This window comes from Pseudonaja textilis, chromosome 6 (genome assembly GCF_049901715.1).
Source record: "Pseudonaja textilis isolate UNSWEBS1 chromosome 6, rPseTex1.2, whole genome shotgun sequence".
NCBI lineage: Eukaryota > Metazoa > Chordata > Lepidosauria > Squamata > Elapidae > Pseudonaja > Pseudonaja textilis.
In genome coordinates, this window is record NC_141995.1 from 47,650,643 (window position 1) to 47,669,719 (window position 19,077).

Here is a 19,077-nt window from a genome sequence, read left to right on the forward strand (position 1 = left end):
ACCAGTCCCTGGTGCTGGGATTGGCACCCAGATCGGTCCTTGGTGCAACCTAGGAGGAGGAAGACCCGCATAAATGAAGGGAACCAGTCTGCTGCCTGCTAGGAATACATTTTATTTTCCAACGATGTGAACTTATCTTTCATCGGTATTAAGTGACTTGAGTACAATGCTTTGCTAGAAAACAAATTAGTAAAATAGCTGATTATTCTGTGGAAAAAGGCTATTATTAAACTGAATAGAAAACAGGCAGGGAGGGGGAGGGGGGATGAGCAAGAAAATGCCACAAGTTACTTCATTCTTAAGACACAAAAATAGGCTCCAGTCTCAGCGATGTTACGACACCAAGCAAGGCAGAAAGCGGCCGTGAAGCCTCGGGGCACGGCAGAGGAAGCGGCTGCAAGAGGGGCCCCTTCCCCTGCACACAAATGGGCTCCGCTCCGCCAGCCGGACGCAAAGCCACCTGCACCAGAGCAGACTTAGGAGTGAGCAGAGCGCGTTGCCTTCACATTGGAAGCCGGGAGGAAAGGGAGAGGGAGGGAGGGAGCAGGGAGAGAACTTCAACGTTTCACCAAGGGGCTCTCCCACCAGGGAAAGCCTCTCTTCCTTCACATGCTCAGGATGCTCCCCGGTTTTTTTGGGGGGTGGGGTGGGGGGGTTTGCGCACACAGAATCATCACCTTCTGCTTGGCTAAATTCCAGTTATAAACTCAAAAAAAAAAAAAACAGTCAAGCTATAGTGTTATTTGTCCCTTTTTCTTTTTCTTTTTTTTAAACAAGAAAGACCAAACAGAAAGCACAGGGTAGCATCTGATATATTCCGGGGATTAACAAAGGGGAGAGGCATAAAGACCCGGCCTTCCCTTTGGGGTCTTCAGGAGTCGCTCTTCTTCTTGCTCTTCTTGAGGAAGGACGGGGTGCGGAACTTCTTCTTCTTTTTAGAGGGAGACTTCCCCGGAGACTCCTCGCTGCCGGCTTCGGCGGCTGCCCCCTCCTCGGCCAGGGGAGAAGGGGGAGGCTCTCCGCTCGGGGAGGGGTAAGGCTGGGGACTCTCGGGAGGATCCTCCTTCTGGGGGACGGCAAGGTCGGGGTCTTCTTCCTCCTCCGTCCCAAAGACTTCTTCGGAAGGCTGGTCGGGAGCGGTGAGGTCTGGGAGGCTTGGCTGGGAGGGGGCCGCTTCGCTGCTGTTGGCGCCGCTGCCTTCGTGGCCCGTCTGGACAGGCGGACATTCTGGGGGGAGAAACGACAGGAGAGGCAGGTGAAGAGGGAGTTTCTTTGCACCTTTGGGCCTTCCTGAACCGGCCTCTGGGGATCAATCCCGGGCAGACCCGTTCCATCTACGTGGCCCGGAATAGAGAAGCCGGCCAGGTTCTCCTTATTTATAAGTAACTTGAGCCTTCTCCTCTCAGAGGGGCCTCGGTTTGCTAGACAAAGCAGCACTGCCGAGTTGACAACAATTCGCTGCGGCCAACTCGCTGCGGGACGAGTAACATCAGTATCCAAAGAAATAGTGGAACAGAATCATTAAAGAAAGAATGCAAGAGGGAGGGACCGAATGAAGTGTAAAGAGCCAACATTCTTAATTAAATAAATAATTAAATTATTATTATAAATTATTATTAATTAAATTAAATAAATAGAATTGTTCGATTGTCTCGTGGCGAGTTGGCTGCAGGGAGTTGACCAGTTCCACCACCACGAGCCTAAAATGCATGCAAACAACCCCAAAAGGGTCGGTGCTCCCAATTTTTTTGGGGGGGGGGCTCCTGCTTGTTTGAGGGACTTTCCTGGCTGCGGGGAAAGGGACGAGGTGGGGGGTGGTGGCTGATGTTAAGCTCAAGGTGTTAACCCAGCCGCCTTCCGGGTGGAAACGTGGAGAATCGCATGGCGGTTTCCTTGTCCAGGGGGACAGCCGCTCTCCGAGTACGCTCAAGATAACGGGAGGTTTCGGGGTCAGCTCCGTGGTACCTGGCACCCTGGTTGATGGCACCAATTTCCACCCCTGGAAGAGGTGCATTTCTAGAATGGTTCAAGGGGAGGGGTTGGCCCTGGCAGACCCTAAGCTTGACGCTCTACAGCTCGGAGGACTAGAAATACGAGCATCACTGACAGAGCAAAAAAGAAATGTCAAGGACCTCTCAAGAGCCCCCAGACTGTGGAGTTCACAAGCATAGGCCGAAGTTGGCCTTCAGCATCACCCAGAGGTTCTGCCAGGTCTGAGGGAAGAGCTCGTGGAGATCAAAGACCTGGGAGGCTGCTGCTGGAGCTCCCAATCTCCATTTCTTTTGGGGAACCCGAGGGACTTATTATGCCAAATGTTCGGAATAATCCTCGACAGTCACCAACTACCTTCCCCGGTTTTGGTGGATTAGGGAACGGCAAAGTTGTGGGCGCAGTTTAGTTCTTTCAGGGGCTTGTGAAAATCCTCCCCCCCTCGCTCTGAATCAGCAACGGTGGTTTCAACAGGTAGGCCTTTCTCAGACAGGTGCGTGCACACCTCTCTCCTTCTGTTCTTATAAAACAGAGGTGGGCAACTACGGCCCCTTTACCAGCAGTGGACTTCAACTCCCAGAATTCCTGAGCCAGCCATGGGCGCTCTAGGAGTTCCAGGGCCGAGAAGGGGAAAGAGCCCCCGGGGCAGGGGAGGGTGGGTGGGGAAACATCCTCCGGGCTGGCCCTTGAAGTCAGCTCTTGATGTGCAAAGGGGGAAGTGAAGGTCCAGACCTTTTGGCCTTTTTGCTTAGATCAGGGGTCTGCAACCTGTGGCTCTGGAGCCACATGCGGCTCTTTGGGCACTCTGTTGCGGCTCCCTGTTAGCTGATCCCACCACAGGCTGGCCCCTTCCCTCCCTGTCACTCCTCGCCTGGCCTGAGAAAGTAAGGGTGATGGCGGGGGATGGAGACTCTGCTCCGTATTCCAGAGCAGGAGGTGACTGGGTGGGAGTGACATTGAGTTGTCCACGCCCACCCACTCACACCAGTTGTGAAATTATTGGCTCCTGGTGTTTTCTGTGGGAAATGGGCCCAAATGGCTCTTTGAGTGTTGAAGATTGCAGACCCCTAGCTTAGGTGAAATGAGAGAGAGAGAAAAAAAAGGATTGGGATGCCTGAGCGCGTCCTGATGACCAAGTCAGGTGCGGGGTGGATCATCTCCCCCAGCCAGACACCTGAGCGGTCAACAAGGAAGAGTAACGGAACAGCTCGTGATCCATTTGATCAAAGCAACAGAAACCAGGGTGCTTATACTGTTCGCTCTGTCAAGACATTTCCCGGTTTTCCTGCCAGGGAAAAAGGCCATTCTTCACCATCTTGTGATCCCAAGAGGAAAGACACACGTTCAGCAGAAGAAGAAGAAGAAGAAGAAAAAGGGTTTAGCACATTCTGGAAAGATTCCAGGTTACGCTGGTTTTAAGTACATGGCATTATTTAAAACATGAGTGAATCTGGAGATGGGAAGATCTAGCCAGATTTATGTTTTCTTAGAATTGTCATCGAATTTAGGGGATTTAGTAGAGATTTACCATTCTGTGGGATAATTTGGTATTCAAACAATTCTGCGCATTGTGTATTTTCATTTCAAGTTTAGAATTGGTTAGGTTATAATGACGTCAAACTCAGCAAACCGAAAACCGTTAGAAGTTTAAAACAAAAAAACTTTCGTTAGGTAATTTAAAAAGCGGAGTGAAAGGATAAAAGCCATTTTGGGCAAATTAAAAGCTCAATTAGCTTTGCTGAAAAATTCTTCGCAAGTCCCCTTTTGAACTCCTTTCCTGTTTTCAAGTTTTCTTTTTTTTTTTTTAGTGCTCTGGACAGAAAAACAGCCACTTTCTTAAATTGGGATATAAAACGCCTGGTGGCAAGGCTATGGAAAACACCCAAAAATTACTTTGTAAACCATCCTCTGGCTTGTTAGATTATACCTGAAGGGATGTTCTGTCTCTAAATGGAGAGCCTTCAGAAGAAAAAATAGCACCTACTGAATTGCCCAGTGCTAATATGCATTTCTTCGTAACTCACATGAAATACATAGCCATTCTGATAGTTTTAAAAATATAGCTAAAGGATGGCGTGTTTCCATTTTGTATAAATTGTGGCGAGTTTTGCCATCGTACACATAGATAATCCTCTAAGTTACAATGGTCATATGTTAAAGACCAGAGAAACGCAGGTATCTGGTTTCTTTACTTGAAGCATCATTTGAGATGGACCTGATGCCCAGGAGGAAGGTGGCCCATGTCCTTCTGGGCAGAGGACATGGGCCACTTGTAAAAAAGAGAAGTGAATATATGCCTGTTTAGTATGTTGGTATTTCTATCCTACGGAAGTTCCCAAGGTTCAGAGATTATTGTTATTGTCAACTCGTAAAGCAGTCCTATGCTCATTTTAGAGTTGCCATAAATGGGGTGGGGGTGGGGAGGAAATCTGAAGGAGAAGGGTGGCAGTTTAAAACCAGAAGTACATTCCAACACTTATCTTACAAAGATTGTAGCTAAGCTACCGGATCTTCTGCCTGAGAAAATCCTTCATTGGAGAACGTGATCGATGACATGCAGCCCGTGAACGTGCTTCATTGGAGAATCTGATTTATGACACACTCAGAAGGAAGGGGGGAAATAGGGTCACAGGTAACTGTAAATTACGTAGTCCAGAGTTGCCTTCGTTGAGGTTAATGCCAGACATGTTGCTCCTAATAAATCTTTTGGTTTCTTTTGAAGCGTGGCGCGAAGCTCAAGGTTTAATTAGGGCAATCACTGGATTCCTGACAGCTGTGTTGCAAGAAGCATGACCTCCCCTAGCCAATGCCTTCCTTCCCTCTGAGGAAAGGGTTTTGTCTTCCCTGATGAAGTGGATTACAGCGCCAAGAAGATCCAACCACGGTTACACGCATCTAATCTGCAGCACAAATTAGATGCGCCTCCGATCTGTTGAAAGCTGGCCGAGGGGATGAAAGAATTAAGCAAACTCCAAAATGAAAAAAGAAAAAAAAAAGTATGCCAAGCACCTGACGGATCAAATCCACACCAGGAGGGAGACGTAGGGAAAGAAAAAAAGGGCAAAAAATAATAGCAATAATAAAATAAAATAAAATAAAAAAAGATCGTAACAAGGAAGCAAAGCGGAGAAAAAAAAAACTAGGTAGGGCAAAAGCAGGAAGGAACTCCGTAGTACTTACTATGGCAACAGGTACTCTTTAGCACATCCACCTCCTGTTTGTAAGGCAGCCACAGGAAGAAGGAAGGAAAAAAAAAAAAGAAAGCACAAAGAGAAAGTCTATGCATCCATCACAGCCACTGAGTCGGAGAAAAAGAACGGCTATGGCCATTCTTAAGAGGTTACAGAATGAAATGGGGGGGCAGGGGGGGGGAGGGCACACAGATAATATCATCACAGATGGCGGGCAATACCCAGGGGACGAAGAAGACAAGGGACACTGGCTGCTGGTACAAGGTCACCAAGCCACAAAATGTCACTGAAAGATGTCTCTGGCCTTGGGGTCCCTGAACAGAGACATCTTTCTAAAATCATACACCAAAATGGGGAGACCCAATCACAGCAACACTTAAGGAAGATGAAACCCGGGTGCTGACTCCTCCTCTCTCCTCTCTCCCATCCTGCACTCCCGACTCTCTGCTGGGCTTGGTGGGAAGAAGCATCCTCAGGATGAAGGCAAAGCCTCCGATGAGGAAGGCTGCCGGAACACGGGACCGAGCAGTTCGTGTCCCAGGAAATGGGGGTGGAGGGAAGAGGGGAAGCTCTGGGCTGCTGGCTCCTATTTAGCTGGTTGTCCACTAAGACTACTCCAAGATCCCTCTCACAGTTACTGCTATTGAGCCTGGTTTCACCCAGTCTGTATGCGTTCTTTTGGTTTTTCTTGCCTAAGTGTAGGACTTGACTTTTCTCTACGTTGAATTTCGTTTTGTTAAGCTCCATCAAAGTGAGGGGGGAGGGGGAAAGGGGGGAAAACGGCCTCCGAGCGAAGTCGGTAGGCTTGGAGCCAATTCTTCTCTCCCAGTTCAAGGAGGACGGATCAGGCTGGGTAACTTACGGATCGGACGTAAAAGGGGGAGCTTCAAAGCTACTGGATTTGTCAGAGGGAGCGGGGAAGCTTTTGGAGAAAGCTACGATTGCTCTTCCCGGCCACTGAAACGTGGAAGTGGGACTGAATGTTTCTGCCGAGACCTTCCGGAGGGGTGAGTTCCTTGGAAAATCGTGCCCGGGGAGCTCCCTTCGGCTCCACCTCCTTTGGAAGAAGTGTGGATGGAAACGCAACGCCTCAGATGCAAACCTCGCAACACACGTACCTTCCTCGAGTTTGACCGGAGTGCTGGGTGGGGTGGAAGCAATAGTTTGGTCCGGAGAGCTCCTGTCTCCCTGCTGTCTGCCGTCTTCACAATCTTCTACACAAAACAGAAGTACAATCGAATTCTTTTAAAACAGACAAACAAACAAACAAACAAACCCACAAGCCAACTTGCTCAGCGAGACCATATGTTAAAGTGAATTTCTCCCCATTTTACAACCTTTCTTGATTCAGCCGCTAAGTGAATCACGGCAGTTCATTCCGTTGTGGCAAGAAAAGTCGTTAAATGGAGCAAACCTCACTTAGCAATAGAAATGTTGGGCTCAAAACTGTGGTCGTTACGTTGAGGCCTGCCTGTGACTGCAACCATTTCTCTCCTTTGCAAACGTGGTGTCAACAGCACCCCTTCTCGTTCACGCTGAGCAGGAAAATAGAAAGCTTGTGGAAACAAGTGCAATGATGCAAAGAAATAATAGCGGCAGCCCCGTGGTTCCCCTTCTGGGCTGTAAGTCAGAGAGAGGACGATGGTGTGGTTAGACAAAACACATGGCATGGATTCGCAGGTGCCATGAGCACCGGCCCATGGGAAACTCTGGAAGCGATTCCACGTTATGCCAACAAGATTTGCCCCTTCGGCCAGGTGCAAATGAGCCAGGGTGGCGCAGTGGTTAGTGTGTGGTACTGCAGGCTACTTCTGCTGACTGCCGGCTGACTGCAGTTCAAATGTCACCAGGCTCAAAGGTCAACTCAGCCTTCCGTCCTTCCGAGGTCGGTCAAATGAGGACCCAGATTGTTGGGGGCAAGAGGCTGACTTTATAAACCATGTAGAGAGGGCTGGAAAGTGGGATTGTATGTCTATAGCTAAGCGTCTCTTCCTCCCTCTCCTTCCTTCTATTTCATCTTCCTCCTGACTTCCCTTCACTTTAATTTTCCTTCCTTCCTCCCTCCCTCCTCTGGTGGCGCAGGGGTTAGAATGCGGTATAGCAGGCTGACTCTGCCCACTGCCAGCAGTTCGATCCTGACTGGCTCAAAGGTCGACTCAGCCTCCCGTCCTTACGAGGTCGGTAAATGAGAACCCAGATTGTTTTTTTTGGGTGGGGGGAAGAGGCCGACTCTGTGAACTGTTTAGAGGGCTGTAAAAGCACTGTGAAGCGGTATATAAGTCTAAGTGCTACGGCTATTGCAACGGGATCACAGGTGCCCAGTTGATGCTACGCACAAACCTTCCGACTGCCTCTGTTTCCTTTCGACTTCTCGGCGATACTCCTCCAGTTCTTGGTCCGTGAGTTTGTGGAAAGGGTTGGGTCCAGTGGTGCTGATGATGACACGGGGCTGGTACTCCTTCTCAATGATGGCCTTGGAGGCGGTCACCAGCTCCCCCTAAATCAGAAGAAGAGACAGCTCCCTCACCACCTGAGGTACAGAGATTGGAGGCACTGGGGGAGTGGGGGTAGCAAAGCACTCAATGCTAATGAAGCAATGTCCCTGAACAGTTTAATTTGGAACCTGAGCGCTGCCCTGCTGATCTTGCACTGGGAATCTGTTGTGGCCTCCAGCAGCCAAATCAGAGAAGGCGGTGGCGTGGGAGTAGTCAGGGCCGGCATCAAGGCAACCCGAGAGCTCCGAGGGGGAAGAGGGAATGGAGCTGGCAGAGAGAGAGAGGCAGAGCCTGGGCCATCCATAAGCCCTCAGATGGAGTGTCAACAGCCCCCAGGTCTGGAGGTGGCTGATGAGGTAGAGGAGGAACAGCTGGGTCCAGTGCCTGACACGGATGTGTGGAAGGCAGAGAAGAGGAGAGGAGAGAGCAGCGGGAATCTATGGGCCGGTCCTTGGGACAGAAGAACCACCGCTGCTTAGCGAAGCCTCACCCTAGCTCTGGAGATAAAAGGCGGGGGCGGGGGGGATGGGGCATAGATGAATAGGTGTGGCAGACAGCTATTCATTTCCCTGCCGGTCAGCCACTTGTTAGTCTGCTGGGAGGGACAGAGAAAGAGAGAAAGAGAGAGAGAGTTTATGCCGGGGCTGCTGGCATTCCTAATAAAGGGAACACTGAGTTAAATGCAGAGGGCTTGTCGTGTTTGGGAGCCCGGTCAGGACAGAATCTAACACAGGCAATTTTTAAAGAAAAACAAAACAAGGTTCATTAAATTGTTACAAACTAGCAAATAGCTTTCTGATTAAACTGCACTATAAACATTGCGAATAAATCACCGAGTCAACTGACTGGATAAATACAAGAGTGCTTTTGCTGGCTGGCCACTTAAGTGGGGTAACAAGCACTCTGGACAACAATGGAAAGAGATTCTGCTAGTAATCGCGACTGCTCAAACCAATTCAAAATTGGTAGAGAGGTAAAAGAGCTAAGTCTAAATTCAAGCTTTGTATCTGTAAAGGTCAGGGCCTATTATTCTGTCCCGTCCAATTTCTGCAAGAATAAAGTCAAATCGAAAATGTAAACTTGCATTTATTAAGAACTCCCTTGCCGTTTGTATGCGGTGCTGTAAATATATTGGAAGGGATGTTGGAAGGACCTTGGGAGATATGGTTGGAGAGATGCCGCCTGGATACCAGTCAGATAAGAGACAGCAGAGCCTGCAGCCACATAGTGGATGAAGCAGCTCAGGAGGGACCTTGCCACACTTCCCAAGGATAACTGATGTCAACTTTACCAGGTTGGAAACCAGAGCAGATAAACCACTTCTAGTTCATCGTACAGTCCGTCTCCCAAGGTCTTTCCTGCATGCCGTTAGCTATATGAAGTAACATTTAGAATCACAGTTCTCCTACTGAGATCCTATCAGGAACTCTCTCATGATGTCCTCCCGATGCGACAGATCTCAAACACACAACGACAATTCCTTGGGTGTTTTTGGACACTGGCCAGAGTTTTGGAGGAAGGCTCACATATAATTTATACCAGGGCTGTTCAGGGAGGGAACAACAACTACATTTCAATTTCAAGCCAGGTGAAAGGGATAATACCAAAGCCGTTTTATAGTGGGGAATGTAGGCTGTTTGTGGGGAGCTGAGCATCCCCTGATCCCAGTGGCAAAGGCCTGGCTAAGACTGTCCCCCAAAACAAAAGCTGGTTTACCAAGAATCTTCTCCGAAGGGCTAAGAAATGGAAAGGGAGACAAGAGAAAAGCAAGAGAAAAGGGGGAGAGTGAAGGGTTATGAATAAGGTGATAAGGCCCAATAGAAAAGGCAGAAGGAAAAATAAACTATCTTGCCACTGTCAAAAGCCTGAGGAACAGTGGTGGTATGCTACCGGTTTCGACTGGTTTGAGTGAACCGGTAGCAAAAAAAAGAAAAAAGAAAAGCCGATGATCAGCTGAGAGGAGGAAAAAACCTCCCCCAACAATCAGCTGAGAGGAAAAAGAAGGGAAAATTGCAGGATTGGCCCTCCCACCTGCCCTTGAGCTTTTCTCTTCTTTATCCTCTCAGCTGACTGGCACTGCAGGTCTCAGCTAGTATAGGGAAAGCTGCGCACCGGCGTTAGGCAAAGCACTCCCACCAAGCCGGTGATAAAACCATTTGAATCCCACCACTGCTGAGGAACCAAGATTGGTGTGGGCGTTCTGCCAAGAACTGGAGAAGCAACACACACACACACAAACACACACACACCCTCTAGAGAAACATCTCTAAACCCATCAGAGACTCTATGATCAGATGATGAGTTTGGGTAACTTTGCCATGGAAGGTGACCAGAAATTCACACAAGTCCTACCGATACTGGGTCACAGATTGTCCCCAAACACTTCCTTTCTTCATCTGCTCCTGTGGTCCTACTTGGACCTCTGAGACGAATCCTTCAGCCTCACCTCAGCCAATGGACAGATCGCGTGATCATCTACTACGGGCATCTCTGATACAAAGCGGGATTTACTCTTCCTTTGACGATGTGGTAAGGCCGTTCAGGCTCTGAACGTCCTCCGTGTTCGTGCTTCATCACACAAAGTACTTATGGTGGAACGCAGCATGTGGTTTCCATTATGCTCAACCACAGCCCAACAGATCCATTTCGATCTGCTGATAGCTTTTGGCAGAAGGTACAGGCAGACCTTGGCTTAACCACTCCAATTTACAACATTGAAAAAGTGACATGACTATTTGTCACATTTATGACCATTGCAGCATCCCCATGGTCACGTGGTTTACATTAACTGATTCATATTTATGACGGTTGTAATGTTCCAGGGTTGCGTGATCCCCTTTTGCGACCTTCTGATGAGGAAAGTCAACGGGGAAGCCAGATTCACCTAACAACCGGGTTAATAATTTAACAACTGCAGCGATTCAAATTTTGGGCTCAATTGTGATTGTAAGACGAGGACTACCTGTAATGACCATCTCTCCGAGTTCTTCTTAGTGAATGATGGTTTCTACCATCAGTTCTTTTCTGATGGCGGGAATCAGAAACAATGACTTTAACCCAGGTGAGAGAGCTTTATGGATCCTACACATTATTCATGTCGGTGACTTCCGAATAATTTCATGTTGTGCCATGCAAGGATTTTGAGGGGAAGTTTCCCCATCCAGAAGCTTCTCAAGTTATCAGTCAACTAACAAAAATGTCTTTCCTCTTCCCTCCTATCTACAGACCCCTCACATCCTGGACATAAATTGTTTCAACTTCTACCTTCAAATTGACACTACAGGGCTCTGAACACCAGAACTAGACACAAGGACAGTTTTTCCCCGAACACCATCACTCTGCTAAACAACTAATTCCCACAACACTGTCCAACTATGTACTAAGACTGTATTACTATTCTTCTTATCGTTCCTATTATCTCTTCCAACTTTTCCCCATGTTGCTTGTATCTTTACAATTTATAGTTGTATTTGTTCCCTAGTATGATTTGATTGCTGATTAGTAACCTATGACTATCACTAAGTGTTGTATCTTATGATTCTTGATGAATGTATTTTTTTTCCTTCATGTACATTGAGAGCATATGTACCAAAGACCAATTCCTTGTGTGTCCAATCACACTTGGCCAATAAAGAATTCTATTCTATTCTATGCTGCACTTCCATTTGCTGTTCCTGTCCACTTACCCGGATAATATTGGCCTCTGAAGCTACCTCAGCTAGGATAGCAACCAGAATAACAGAATAATACAGTTGGAAGGGACCTTGGAGGTCTTCTAGTCTAACTCCTTGCTCAGGTAGGAAATACTTATGTCTTGTCAGACAAATCGTTGTCCAATTTTTTTCTTAAAAAACCTCACAATGTTGGAGCATTCACAACTTCTGGAGGCAAGTCGTTCCACAGATTAATTGTTCTCACTGTCAGGAAATTCCTCCTTAGTTCTAGGTTGCTTCTCTCCTTGGTTTAGTTTCCATCCTTATTGCTTCTTGTCCTGCCTTCAGGTGCTTTGAAGAATAAGCTGACCCTGCCCTCTTCTTTGTGGCAGCCCCTCAAATGCTGGAAAACTGCTATCATGTCATCCCTAACCCTTCTTTTCATTAAACTAGACATAGCCAATTCCAGAAGCAGCTGATCAGAAACAACCCAAGCTTGCAGTCCCTTCTCCTCTCCCTCTTCCTTCTTGGGGGAACTCCCCTGCCCAGAGCACCCATCTTAGCATCCTTGTCAAGGTGCCAAATGCAGGTTGAGCAAAATGGCTACTGCCTCGTTTCCCAGCGCTCAAAACCTCACAAGGAGCAACTGTCCATAGCGCTTGTGGGCATTTCCCATCCTCTTTTTTTGTCCAGAGAAGTTGAAAGCACCGGTCTGTTCACCAGTTTTTCATCACGGCTGTTGCCTTCAGTTTTTGTGGAGCTGTCTTCAGTCCACCATTTTTCTGTGGAACCCAACTTTGAATGAATCAGATCTCAGTCAAGGCATTATGGATCTTCCATAGCCAAAATGCTAGTGAGCTGCGTGGCCCTTTCACGCTGTACGCAATCTACATTTTGGGGGGGAAAGAGGAGCCACTGCACTGATTCTAAAGGATCTCTTCGTAACTTTTGGGTGTAGATGACCAAGAGGTGATTCCCTGAGGACTTTTGCAAGTCACAGGATTTGGGGCAGCAAAGGTGAACAATGCATATCCCAGGGCCCTGTGAAACTCTGCAGGATCAGGCTGTTTGGATCCCACTCCCTAGAGTCTATCATCCACCAATAACGAAGCCTCAAGATGCAGTCTTGGTCATCTTCTGTTGCTTCATTTAGAAAGGAAACCTCTCTCTATCTGTGCATGGAAATATGGGTTGGTTTGGCAGGTAGTAAAAAGACTTCGGGTAACCACAAATGTGGCCAGAGGTCCATTAACACAGTTCTGCTTCCAGGTGTCAACCAGGATTATTCCTGGTTAAATTTGTGGCTCTTTGAGGGATTACACTGGCTAAACCAGGGGCTGCCAACCTTTTGGACCTCAGGGACCACCAAACTCATAATTTCAAATCCTAAAAAGACTTCGGGTAACCACAAATGTAGCCAGAGATCCATTAACATCACAGTTCTGCTTTCGGGTGTCAACCAGGATTATTCCTGGTTAAATCTGTGGCTCTTTGAGGGATTACACTGGCTAAACCAGGGATCGCCAACCGTTTGGACCTCAGGGACCATCGAACTCATAATTTTAAATCCCGCAGACCACTAATATGAATTTTGACTGACGGCAGCTTGCTGACGTTGGTGGGAAAGTCGGTCCCATATTCCAGAGCTGCAGTAGTCACAAGACTGGCCCTTTGGTCATCCTGGAGTAGCTGCTCCTCCACCCGGGTGCACCGGCCTGCCATGGACTTGTGGAGCTGCTCCAGGGTGACCAAAGGGCCAGTCTTGTCACTCCTGCAGCTCTGGAATAGGGGACCAACTTTCCCACCAACATCAGCAAGCCACCCTGGGGCGGATTTCCCTCCCCCGCTGTTGGTCTCACCTTCCAGTTCCAGCTCATGTGGCTCTACTCCAGGTAAGGTTTGCGCTCGGCCAAAGGGTGGGGGCCAGCGGGTGGGCGGCGCAGCCTTGTGTTCCCGCACAGCCTGGATTAATTGCTTTGAGGGGGACATTTCTCTGAGGACCACTAAAATTTTCTCACAGCCCACCAGTGGTCCCTGGCCCACCAGTTGGTGACCACCGGACTAAACCATGTTTAAAAGGGAATTACTCAAAGAATATTTGAAGCTAGCGGTCCCACACCTTTACGGCTTGATGGCCCGGCAAGGGAGGGCAGGAGGAGGGGAACCACTTCTCGTGCAAGTCGAGCTGAGCGCGTGCACACCTCAGCCCTCCGCTAGCACAAGTTGAGATGCACACGTGTGCGCAGGCCAGCCACTCCTACGGCCCGGTTCCAAGTGGGCCACGGACCCATAGTGGGCCGTTTCCTGGGGGATTGGGGGCTCCCCTTATAAGCCTCAAGAGATCCTACTTGACATCAAAGCCGCACCTGAGGTGTGGATCCCTTTGTACCCCCAAGCAAGAGAAACGATAAACCAGGGTATAAAAAGGAGGTTAAAAGCGAAAGAGCATTGAGAGTGGAAAGGACAGAGCGGTCAGTACCTTTCTAACAGAGACAGATTTAGCTGGACTAAAGGCCTGCTCTGTGGGGTCGAGCCCTTCAATTGTTTCCGTACAGTCTGAGAGGGGAGCATCCTGAAACAGGAAATTGAGTAGACAGAGCAAACCAAAACCCGGGCTTAGATTATCGGCTCAAAGCATTATGACATGGCCTTAAAAAAAAAAAAAAAAAACCAACACCATGCAGAAACACATTCAGAATGTCGACGAATACGCAAGCAGCGGCCAAGGAAGCGCATGCTGAGCAACCCTGAATTCTGCCTTAGCGATAACCTGGCGCTCTCGATATTTAAGCCACTAAGAAAGTTCACCTGGACATAACCTGCATCTCTTTTAGTGTGGGTTTATTGGAGGTTATGTGATGGATTTTGGGTTTTGGAGGAGGTTAACAGGTTGTTGTTGTTGTTGTTGAACCGCCCCACCAATCTTAATACACCTGTTTCAGTGAAGGTGTCCCTCCCTGCAGGGCAATGAGAATGCAGGAACGCCACACAGCCTACCTGGTGCCCTGTGACCGGCACACCGCTAAGAGAGCGGCCTCCCACGTTGTGGCTGAACCCTCCGTGGGGTGGTAAAGACGGCACCTGCTTGCCCCTCGCACTTACCTGACCAAGAGTTGCTCTCTGCGTCAACTCGTAAAACATTCCTATGCTTTTTTTCAAGTTGCCGTAAGCAGGAGGGGAGGGGGGAGGAAGCCTGAAGGAGCAGATCGGCAATGAAAACCAGACATGCATTCCATGCTTATCTTAAAAAGATTGTCGCCTAGGCACCGGACCTTCTGCCTGGGAAAATCTTTCATTGGAGAATGTGATTGTTGACACCCAGCCCAGGGATGTGCTTCCATTGGAGAATCTGATTTATGACACAGCCAGGGGGCGAGGGGGGAAACAAGGTCACAGGTGACTGTAAGTTACGCGTCTCAGAGTTGGCTTCATTCGGGTTAATGCCAGATATGTTGCTCCTAATAAATCTTTGGGATTCCTTTGAAGCTTGGCCTGAGGCTCATGATTTAATTAGGGGCAATCGCTGGAATCCTGGCACTCTGTCAATTAAAGTTAAGGGGGAGACAGCAGAAAGAGGCCACGCGTTCATGCAGGGTGCCACCAGAAGCTGCGTTGTTACGTTCTCACCTGTACAAGGCTCCTGTCCATTACAACCCCTGAAAGAACTTGAGACTGGGGGCCGGCTGTTTTAATGTCTTGCAAGTTCTGCTCCCTGATCTGTCAAAGGAAAGAAAAAAAGAAAGAAAGGGGGGGAAAACCAAACCCAAGTGTTAAATACAGATAGTCTTCAACTTACGTCATGTTCTGACCCAAACCCTTTTCCAATAAAACAAACACGAACCAAAGGGAACAGAAACCTTTTAATGATTCTTACAAATCCCTGGTTAAAAGGCCACCGCAAACTAATTAACTTTGATAAGCGCGAGCCTTGCCAAAACTGTGTGAGTGCCAAGAGTAAAAGTTACCTAGAAATATTTTACAACACAAGAGTCTTCAAATACCAACTGCAATGTCCACAAGGCTCGAGTTTCAAAACGTCTTTGCTTCCTGCAAAGAACGTTCGCTTCACAGCTGGCTTTTATCTTCTTGAAGGAGGGGCCATTACCTTGCAGCCTTACTCCCAATCTCTGAAGGCAGCAGTCCACTCCCTAATGGTCCTGGACCCTCATCTGAGTCCTCGCTTTCCTCAGCTGTCCGCACCTGCTGCCAGCTAACCACAACACATCAGTTCATTTAGTGACCGTTTGAAGTTACGCCACTGGGGGGGGGAAGGGGACTTATGACCGTTTTCCCATGCTTTTAGGGCCACTGCAGCATCCCCGTGGTCAGGTGATCAAAATTCAGATGTTTTGGCAACTGCTTCGTATTTATGACAGTTGCAATGTCCCAGGGTTGGTTATGTGATCCCCTTTTGTGACCTCCTGACAAAAGCCAAGTCCACGGGGAAGCCAGATTCACTCAACAACTCTGTTACTAATTTAGTAAGGGCAGTGATTCGCTTAACAACCGAGGCGAGCAAAGTTGTAAAACGGGGCAACCCCCCCCTCCCCCAACCAATGTTTCAGCCACAGAAATGTTGGGCTCCATTGTGGTCGTTAACTCAGGGACTACCTTGTAAGCCACAAGGCAGGTCCAGCCAATGAGCCGAGCTCGACCCATGGTAGTTCCAGGTCCGGCTTGTTCCAACCTGGCGAATCTACAGATCCATTCGACCCAGTTAATGCTTTTAAAAAGCACGTGAAAGATCTTGGATCCTCTGCTAAGCCCTGGTTTGTTTCATTCCAAGTGGGCAAATGAAGTTCAGACCTGGATCCCACCTCTGATGTTGCCAGAATCTAACGCTCCCTTCTCCGATACAGGTGGATCCTCAACTTAGGATCACAACGGAGCCCAGAGTGGATGTTGCTGAGTGAGACATTTGTTCAGGAAGTTTCGCCTCATTCAATGTCTTTTCTTGCCACCATTGTTAAGTGAATCACCGCAGTTGGTTAAGCGGATCTGGCTTTCCCCTGTTGACTTGGCTGGTTGGAAGTTTCGCCAAAGGGGACTACGAGACCCTGTGATGGATGGTCTTAAATGCGAGTCAGGTGCCAAGGGTCTGAATTCCGGCCACCTAATCGTGGGGACGGTGCAACGGTCCGTTAAGTGCAAATAACGGTCATCAGAAGTCACTTGTTTCAGTGTCGTCGTAACTTCGGTCACTAGATGAACTTCCCGCATGGATCCCAAACCATTATCTCCAATGGCCCAGGACCTTCCTGGGCACCCATGCCCAGCGCCAGACATACAGCCCAAGGTGCACCCTGACCTCTCTGACCCCCCTGTCCAGAGGGGTCTCCGATGGGCCACGAGCCGGACGGCGCATCTCCCCATACCTCCGGAGGCAGAAGCAGACCAAAGCTATAGCACCCCTTTCGTGGCCAGTACAAACCTTGTTCCGCATTTCCTGGACCTCCTTTGGGTTCGTGTTCAAGGGAACGAAGAGGTTTGGGGGAGCCGATGAGGCAGTCCTGTGAACCTCCTCTTTAGTCCACTGTAAACAACAGCATGGAAAAAAAGGCGTGTTAAGAAAAAAAAGAGGGGGGGATTCGAAACGCTCGGCCTCTTCAGAACAGCAACATTATCACACAAGGAGATCATGCAAGATTTGACAAAGGAGAATTGAAGCAATGATTGGGGGTTTTAATTTATTTTGGGGGGCGCGTGTGGGGGACAAAAGAAGAGCTGTCCTTTGGTTTGGAACAGCTGTTTTAGCTGCATTGGGAAGGGAGTAAGAGGGTGTTCCATGATCAAACTGCCAAACCCAGGAAAAAAAGAGCATCTGGAAGGGGGTGTTGAGATTCCCCAGGAGGTCTTGGCTTCAGCCAGAGAGACCACTAAAGCAATTTAAGGTTGTAAATCAGAAGACTCCCCCACCCCTCCCAAAAGAGGTGACTCTGTGGTGCACATTACAATGTAAAACAGGGGTGTCCAACCTTGGCCACTTTTAAGACCTGTGGACTTCAGCTCCCAGAATTCCCCAGCCAGCTAAGGTTGGTCACTCCTGATGTAAAGCTTTGAGACCCGGTCACTTTTAAGACCCGTGGACTTCTCCAGAAGGATAGGGAATTCTGGGAGCTGAAGTCCACAACTCTTACACCTCTGATGCAAAGGTGTTTGTTTTTTTGGACTAAATCCCTCTTAACCCTTGCAGGGCACGATAAGCCTGCTTAGTGCCAGGCTATTCATCCAGATGGGACCAATTATGGAAATATAAAACTGGAAATGGGAGATTTTGCGCTCAACCATTTATTTTTCTTAAGTGTCCACATCATTGATTCACTTCCCGGGTATCTTAATACATCAAAGCAAACAGAAAACCACGAGATGACAGAAATATGAAAAGCAGCATGATAATAACCAGGCTAGGTGGATTAAATTTTGTCCCATGAAGAAAAGAGTGGGCATCACCAAAGTTTAAATTCAAAACGAAACTCAAAAAAAAAAGAGTAGAAAGTTTCAAAACCGTTTTTTACACAGACAGATAGATGGAGCAGCCTAACACAAGAGTTTGGTGATGTCGTTGTTTTATATAAAGCTTATGGCTTCATATATTAAACAAAAAAACAAAAAACCACATCTCCGAAGCTGGAAAAAAAAAGCATTCACAAAAGGGATTTGTTTTTTTGCAGGAGGTTGCTTAATTTAACCAATAAAGTTAGCAGCTTAGAAGTCAGTTTGTCCTACCAATATGAATATGAGATTTATTCTTTCGAAAGGACATGTTTGGCCCCGTTAATAAACGACTTATTGCATGGGTAAGCTCTCAACTCTGAATCAAATCCGTTTTTGCATAAATACTGCTCCTCCCAAAAATAATTCTGAGACGGAAAGCCAGAAATAGAACTCCTTAAAAAGCAACATAATTTAAAAAAATGTTTTGCAAACATGAAGTAAAAAAATGGAATGAACATGGAGCTATGGATACTCACTGGTTCTTATCTTTTCACATAAAAATTACTCCAGCTTTTTATTAAAAGATATTTAGCAACAATGTTAAGAACCTTAGCATACTGGATTTTTAAAAAAATAAAACAAAGTTTAAAAATCAAATATACACACCAGAAGTTACTGGATAGGGATTGAAAGCTGTTCTACTATAATGTGTCAAAATCAGATTGTATTCCCATAATTTCAGTTTTCATTGGTCTTAGTTCTTCAGCTCGATTTGTGGGTGCTAAGAAAATACAAAACTCTTACGCACGTTTGATTTTGCTTATTTCCCGAAGAAGTGGTATTTCAACATCTGAACAGTAGTAGCATTTTTTTTTTAAAGGGAAGAAAAAAAAACACTCCATAATCAAAAAAATCTCCCCTCGGTTCTGTCATTAAGCGTGTATAAGAACAACTGCATTATTCCCCAGTATCCTGAAAGGCACAGACCCAAATTTGGGCTTTGCGTCAAGAGGCGCAAAGGAAAAACAGGAACTAAAGGTAACTAAATTCTCAACAGGATGCGGAATCCTAAACTGGGCTGCCCTTTGAGTAGCTCTGAAGGACGGCAGGTTTTTCTGCTCAGCGCTAGAGTCATCCAGTGTCACCCGCCAGCCACATGCACACCTGGATTTGACATCCCTATCTCCAAGCAGCTGTTAGCTATGATGGCCTTGGAGTCTTCGGGAGGCAGCGCCCGCCAAGCCCCTTCTGGACCACACCTCAGCCAAACTTTATCATGCCGCCTCCACCCGCCCATCCCCAACCCCCGGCTAA

General features: G+C 47.7%; 1 protein-coding gene across 11 annotated transcripts in view; it reads right to left on the minus strand.

Moving 5' to 3' along the window:
* Window positions 1-92: 92 nt before the first annotated feature.
* Window positions 93-19,077, minus strand: part of ADD1 (adducin 1) — a 39,104-nt gene continuing 20,119 nt past the window's right edge. For 2 of the 11 annotated variants that reach the window (XM_087936543.1, XM_087936539.1), the window contains exons 11-17: window positions 16,760-16,861; window positions 14,956-15,045; window positions 13,808-13,900; window positions 7,521-7,677; window positions 6,299-6,394; window positions 5,170-5,203; window positions 93-1,227 (exon numbers count right to left, since the gene is read on the minus strand). In XM_087936543.1, coding sequence (XP_087792669.1) covers window position 1,227; window positions 5,170-5,203; window positions 6,299-6,394; window positions 7,521-7,677; window positions 13,808-13,900; window positions 14,956-15,045; window positions 16,760-16,861 — 573 coding nt within the window. In that variant the 3' untranslated portion in view covers window positions 93-1,226. Of the gene's footprint in view, window positions 1,228-5,168; window positions 5,204-6,298; window positions 6,395-7,520; window positions 7,678-13,807; window positions 13,901-14,955; window positions 15,046-16,759; window positions 16,862-19,077 lie in introns of those variants that run through there. The other 9 variants (XM_087936538.1, XM_087936537.1, XM_087936544.1 and 6 more) reach the window with 5 other exon arrangements.